General features: G+C 59.8%; 2 protein-coding genes across 2 annotated transcripts in view; both read right to left on the bottom strand.

The window, feature by feature from the left end:
• Position 1: 1 nt before the first annotated feature.
• On the bottom strand, positions 2 to 1,985 carry ZFP36L2 (ZFP36 ring finger protein like 2; the record flags this gene model as incomplete). Its single annotated transcript, XM_057367682.1, has 2 exons — positions 1,702 to 1,985; positions 2 to 1,147 (listed from the first exon to the last, which is right to left on the bottom strand). Coding segments are annotated over exons 1-2 (1,197 nt in total), but the record flags the coding sequence as incomplete, so codon positions are not given.
• A 3,299-nt stretch (positions 1,986 to 5,284) lies between these two features.
• The window catches only part of THADA (THADA armadillo repeat containing), a 154,811-nt gene continuing 153,296 nt past the window's right edge, over positions 5,285 to 6,799 (bottom strand). Inside the window, exon 38 of the mRNA XM_057367662.1 lies at positions 5,285 to 6,796. Coding sequence (XP_057223645.1) covers positions 6,458 to 6,796 — 339 coding nt within the window. The 3' untranslated portion in view covers positions 5,285 to 6,457. The remainder of the gene's footprint in view (positions 6,797 to 6,799) is intronic.

The raw sequence follows: 6,799 nt of genomic DNA, 5'->3' as shown, positions 1-6,799 counted from the left end.
AATAGGCGGCGGCGGCGGCGGCCGCGGCGGCGGCAGCGGCGAAGTTCTGGGTGTGCAGGGCGAGGGGGGCGATGAGGCTGCCCAGCTCCTGCCCCGAGAAGGCGAAAGCGTTGTTGGCGCAGGGCGGCGAGAGCAGCTCCTCGCAGTAGGAGGCGGAGGCGGGCGGCGGCGGCGTGCGCGAACCGCCGGGGCTCTCCAGCAGGGCGGCGTCCAAGCGGCCGCCGGGCGGCGGTGGCGGCGGGGCGGCGCCGTGGGGGTGCGGGGGGTGATGGTGGTGATGGTGGGCGGAGAAGCCGGAGAAGCTCAGGCTGTGGTGCAGCTTGGGCCGCTCGCCGCCGCCGCCGCGGGGGTGCCCGAAGCCGCCGCCGCCCAGCGGGTGGTCGCGGGGGGCGAAGGCGCGGAGGTCGCCGGTGCTGCCGGCGGGGTGCGGGGGTGCGTGGTGCGGGTGGTGGTGCGGGCCGGCCGCGGCGGAGGGCGGGGGGGCGGCCGTGCCCCCGCCGGGCGCCGGGCGGCGCTCGTCGGCGTTGTGGATGAAGTGGCAGCGCGGGCCGTAGGGGCAGAARCCGATGGTGTGGAAGGTGCGGCAGAGCTCGGTCTTGTACTTGGGGTGGCGGGTGAGGCTGCGCAGCTCGTGGAAGCCGTGGGCGAACTGGCACTTCTCGCCGTACTTGCAGGCGCCGCTCTCCTCGAAGGGGCGGCATAGCTCCGTCTTGTAGCGCGTCGAGTTGATGGGGGCCCCGCCGCCGCCGGAGCCGCCCCCCTTGCCGGCCGCCTGCTGCTGCTGCTGAAGCTGCTGCATGAGGTGCTGGCTACGCTCGCCGTTCTCGCTGAAGGAGCGGTCCCGAAACTTGTTCTCCTTGTTGAGCAGGGCCGTGGGGCTGCTGCTACCGCCGCCTCCGCCGGAACCCGTCTCCTTCAGATTGCCGAACGAAGAGGAGGAGGAGGACGACGAGGAGGAGGAGGATGTGGAAGAAGAGCTGGAGCCGGTAGGGCTGGGGAACTTGGAGCCGCCGGCCAGCGCCGTCAGGTTGCTGGTCGAGTGCCGCCGCAGGAAGCCCGGCGCGAAGCTGGAGCTGGGAGGGGTCACCGGGGTCCCCACGGCTTTCTTGTCCAGCATGCTGCTGAGGTTGGTCAGGGACTTCTCCGTCTGCCGGGGCGGGGAGAGGGGAGGGGGTGGGGGAGACAGCGGGAGAGAGAGAGAGGGTGTTGCGGGTGACCGCCTGCCCACGGCCACGGCCCCCCACGCAGCACCGCCAGGCGCGCCGCAGGAGACGAGGCGGGGGTCGCGCCGCCCGACCGCCCCGCAAAGCGGGTCTGCCGCCAGCGCCGGCGGGGCAGGGCAACGGCGGCGAGAAGCCCCCGCGCCGGCYCTGCTGCATCTGCAACTTTTTTCAAAAGTTCCTCCCGGCAGCGCAACACGCGGGCAGGGGCTGCAGGGCGGCCCGGCTCTCCCGCRGCTGCAGGAATAGCCCGCCGCGAACGCGGCCGCTGGGAGACCACGGGGCAGCATTCCGGGGCTCGCAGCCCTGCGTTAGTCGCTGTCCCCGGTCGCCTGTCAGTCCGCGACCCGCCCGCAGAGCCCGGCCCGGCGCGGCCTCCCTCCCCGCCGCGCTGCCCCGACCCCGGCAGCCCGGAGCGTCGCCCTGCCCATCGCGGCAGCGGCAGCCCGCGTCCCGCCCGGGCAAAGGCGCTCTTTCCTACCTTGCACAAGAAGTCAATGTCGTAGAAGGCAGATAAAAGTGTCGTCGACATTTCTAGATCCTGTAATGGTCGGATATACAGGAAGGACCGAAAGATCCCGCTCTCCTCGGAGGGTTTGGAAAAGCCACGACTAGATAGGAGAGGGCCGTCTGMTTGAGATCCGAAACGGTCCCGACTCCTTCCCGGCGGGACGGCGGGTGCCGGGCCGAGGCGGCGACGGCGGCTGCACAGCAGCGGGCGAACTGCGGGAACTCCGCGGCKCCCCGCGCCGCTCCCATATAAACGCGACCGCCGACGGTCGGGGGGGCGGTGCCCCGTTCCGCCCGCCCCGCGCCGCCCGCCGGGCCCGCCCCGCTCCAGCCCGCCGGCCGGGCCGCCCCAAGTCTTGCAGAGGGCGCCGGCAGAGGCGGCGGGGCAGGTTGGTGGGCAGTACCTGTGCTGTAGTGAGCCCTCGGTACCCGCGAGCGTGGTGCGCCCGCAGCGCGGACAGGACGATGCGGTGGGAGCGGGGAAGCTGCCGAAGCAATGCCCACGGCGCTCTAYGGGCTCATCCCCTGTGGAGCGCCCCTCCGCACCAAAACCCGAAGCCCCCTCGTTGCCACGGGCCCGCCAGCGGCGGCCGCGTCCCCGGCTGGGTGGCGGCTGCCGCCGAGCGGAGGATGCGCGGGGCCGCGGGAGAGGTGCGGCAGCGCTGGGGATACTTCTTCCTCCCGCCCCACCGAAAATAAACTTTTGCCACGTAATTGCTTGAAACAAAGGTCGGGACCGCGCTGGTCCAGTGCGGCTGGCGGGACCGGGCCGGGTACGGGCTGCGCACCCCGCCGCTGCCCCCGTCTTTTCGGGGAGCTTGGTTTGGTGCTCACTTTTTCTGTTTGGAGTTTGGGAGAGGTTGGCGGGCACGCGCGGAAGCAAGGCGGTGTTAACCCCGAAAACGGCCTGGCTGATAAACGACCCCCACCTAACCCCGTCTGCAGCTCCGTGCCGCTCCCCGCACCCCTCCCACGTCTCCCTCCCACGCTCGCCSCCCCTTCCCTCCTCATCCCCGCCAAGGTCCTGTGACCCGCCCAGTCCCCCGGCCGCCCCCCCAAGTGCCGCCCGCCTGATGCCCCCCGCCGCCGGACCGCGGGCGAAGGCAGGGGCCGGACCCTGCGGCCGGGGGTCTCTCTGGGCACGGAGCCGGCCGCCGGCCAAGGCGAGCCGAGAGTCGCCGTGCAAAACACTSCCGCTGCTCCCGCGCCGATAAGGCCGCGCAAACACGACGTGGGAACGGCGGCGGCGGCAGCTCCTCTGCACCCCCATCCCCTCCCGCGTTTGCTCGGCTCCGGGACAAATGGGAAGGAGAACAGAGACGGATGGACGTGTAAAGTTTTATGGCTGCTAAAGCCAGCAGAGGTGTTTGATMCTCTTTAGCTTCCGAGCTGCGATAGCAGGCCCGCGAAATCCAAGGGAGCAAACCCGACCACGTCAGCAGAAGCGCGGCGCTGTGAAAACACATTTGCAAAGGAAAGAAACCTCGGCTGGGGGCGGGGGTGTCACCAGAGCCCCTCGAGCCGAGTGTCGCACTCGCCCCCCGCTGCCCAGCGGCTCACGCGGCCCTTTGGCTTCCTCCCCTCCTCCTCCTCCTCCTCCCACACCGCGGCGGGGGGGAGGCCGCAGGCGGGACCCTGCCCGGACCCTGCCACCGCCCGTGAGCCGTAACCCACGCCGGGACAAGCCCGCCAACGGGGATCGAAAATCTCCCGGGAAAGACGAGGAGCTGGGCGGCGGAAAGCCCCAACCTCGCTCCCTCCCCCGTCCCGGCATTTGGCTGGGGCCCGTCTCCCGCTCGGCGAGCGCTGCTGGACGCGGCCGGGCCGGCTCCTGGCCCCGCTCCCGGCCCCTCCCGCTGCCCGCGCGGCTGGCGGGGACGGGGTGCCCCCTAGCGGCCGCAGCGCCCGCCGGCAGGCGGTGCCGGGACACATCCCACGTTCCTGCTCCTTCCCCTCCTCCCGCCCTGCCGGGGGGCSACAGCTCCCGGCCCGGCGACAGGCGCTGCCCCGCACACGGGGAGACGCCGGAGCGCGGGGCTGCGCCCGTAACGTGCAGCGCTTCCCATAACCTTCTCYGGGGTCGGTCGCAGTCGCCTCCGCACTGACCCGGGTTCAAACCCTCCACCCACACAACTGGAAACTTCACCTCGGAGCTGATCCTGCCCGCCAGCCAACTGAGGGAAGAGTTTACTGTGACAATCGTGCACGGATCAATGTGTCAACGCCATTGGGAGGAATACTTTGATAAGCTGACTTTGATCAAACACACGGCCGATAAGTGCTCYGGCATCAGGTTTTGCTAACCCTCTCCTGCAATCGCTGCTCAGGGTTTAAAGGTTCTTCGCTGAGTAGTTACACAGTAACCCATCATCAGCACCGTGTGATGAAATGTATGTGCACTGATATAATTCTTATTTGCTCTCTTATAAACTGAAGCGGGATGACAGAGGTTCCAGTTGCATCTTAAAACCACAATAAGGAAGACCAAGTTTTTGAGCTGCTGGGTAACTGATTAACCAAGTCCTCAAGGCTTCACCAAGTTTTACAGTCACTGTGGGTCTATTATATGCTGTCACCTGTCTGCATCTATCAATTTGCCAGTAACAAAAATATATGCATATGCGTTTTAAATTCCGAATTAAAAAAAAAAAAGCCAGTTACTAGATAGTCTTATGCTACTCACTGACATGAGCAAGGTCTCAGAACTGTACGGTGATTTTGATACATACAAAGTTATTTTTGTCTCCTACTACAGAAACGGTTGCCACATTAGTCCAAAAATGATGGAAATATCTGCATCTATTAATTAATTGTACAGATCTTGACTATTTTAAAAGAATGGCTTCCAGACATAATCTGGGCTATTCTTACCCCATGAGCTCAAACCAGATGCAAACAAATTAATTTTTAGCCTAACTTGCAGCATGGCTCATTAASTTACACAGATAGCGGGCATTTCTGTGAAACAAAACTTCAGATTCCAGAATTCCTCTTTTGCCTCAAGTTTCATGGTAAATTACTTTTCATATAAGTAACCCTGAATCTTGGAAACTTAGAGCAAGTATTAAACTTTTATTCCTAAATTCCGTTTGCTGCGGTTTATTGTGCATTGTTCAGATGTCCGCTAGCCTCAGCTCGGCAGCTTGACTCTATTTACAGCAGTCTGTTTAAACTCAGGRGAACAGCAATCGGCTGTCGGGCACCGCAGCACCCAGCACTGCGAGCGGCCACGGCCCAAGCCTTACGCTGCCCGGGCTGAGCCCCATCCTGGCACTCCGGGAGCTCGATTCCATCCAGACCGATCCCGATGCAGGCACGGCGGGAGGCCGATTCCATCCAGGCCGGTCCCGATCCCGATCCCGATCCCGATCCGATCCCGGCGCGGTTGAGCGCGGGCCCGGCCGTGCAGGCGGTGCTGCAGCGCCACCTGGCGGCCATGCGGGCACCAGGCCGAGCTGCTGTGGCCCGGCCGCGGGGCAAGGGCCCGGGCATTACCGGGCGACACCGAAATACAGGGCTAAATGCGCTCACACACCAGCAGCTGGAGAGGCTGAAAGCAACCATTACATATGTTCGTCCTTCATTAGTTATGTTCGTCCAAGGAGAGCGAAATGACAGCATACAGGGATGCACATCTGTGTTGTGGCGGGTCAAGCCACGCTGCTGCCACATGTCCAGTCGCAGCCTTTGGCTATAGGAAGGTAACACAACCTTTTCAYATCAGTATTTATTTTCGATGTCTCATTTTCATATTGAAATCCAATTCTAGTTCGCAGAAAAAAATCCATTCAATGCACAAGTGCATTTGTTACAAATACAGCAAGACCCTGGAGCACTCAGGACAGTCCCTACAGGAGCCCCACCTGAACACTGGTGAGAGCATCTCCCAAAAGCAAGGGCTGCAGCACAGAAACACCTCTGACAGACTTCCGAGGGGCCTCACACTCCTCAGCAGGACCTCACTTTCCAGGCCTGCTTGTAGAGCRAGGTGTTTTGAAGTAAAGATGAAACTGTTTTGTTTGCAATTGAACAGCTGCTTCGTTTTGAACACAGCAGTCTTCATTTTAGAGCCATTTTATGAAAGTAGTTATTTGATTTAAAGSAGAAAAGAGGCATGCAGAAAACTAACTAATGCTGTTTCCATGTGCAAAACAAGGTTACTACCAAAGTGAAAATCCTTGTCTTCCTCCAGAGGAAAATGCAGTAAAACTTGAAATGTACTCTAAAAATTGCCATAAACAAAGAAGTCACACTTTGTTTTTCTATTAGAAACACTTAACGATTTAGAAAAGGCATATTAATTTAATAATTAACATGCTACATCTTGAAAGGAGACAAAAAAATAAACTTTTTCTTGTATTAAGATACAGGAGGTAAAGATGTGGGATAAAACCTAACAGAACTACAGGTGGCCTGCACCTGGATGCACGGAAAATATTAGATTTAGCTGCTTTACTTCCTACAGTAGCTGTAATAAACAATGCTCAGCTGAATGAAATTAGCAAATGCATTTAAAAGTCTCCCACTGCACATTTATTWAAAAAAAATAAAACAAACCAATGGACAATTAATCAATATAAAAAATGTAGTTCTAGACTGAATATTGAAGGTATTGCAGGTTGCCTGGAGTCATCACAGCAATTCCTGATTCCTTGAGTATTGCTGGTATTCATTCTCCCTGCCCATGAAGAACATGTGCAGCTCCCTGAGGATGAAGTTTTAGTAATTTACTTTTCCAGATTTTCACTTCTGCAAGTGCTGTCAGACTTCAGCAGATCTAATATTTTAAGACAGACCAATACTCTCTCCTTTTGAATAGCCAATCTTGTGAATTCTGGAGTTTTGGAAAACTCTGGAGCCCGAGGTAGAGCTCCAAGAAGGTGTTCAGTGAGTTGGGCTTGGTCCARTGCTATTCTTGATAGTTGATTAAGTTCCCCGTGATCTGGGAAGGTCAGATGAGTCACTGATATCAGATGTAAAAGGTGCTTACTAAGTTGTCTAACATGAGTCAGCTTCTCTGCCCAAAAATTCACTTCACCTTTATCAAAGAGGGAGTCATCTTCTTCCTT

Source organism: Malurus melanocephalus, unplaced genomic scaffold (genome assembly GCF_030028575.1).
Source record: "Malurus melanocephalus ecotype Western Australia unplaced genomic scaffold, MMel_1.1 scaffold_82, whole genome shotgun sequence".
NCBI lineage: Eukaryota > Metazoa > Chordata > Aves > Passeriformes > Maluridae > Malurus > Malurus melanocephalus.
This window is presented reverse-complemented; position numbering and strand designations above follow the sequence as displayed.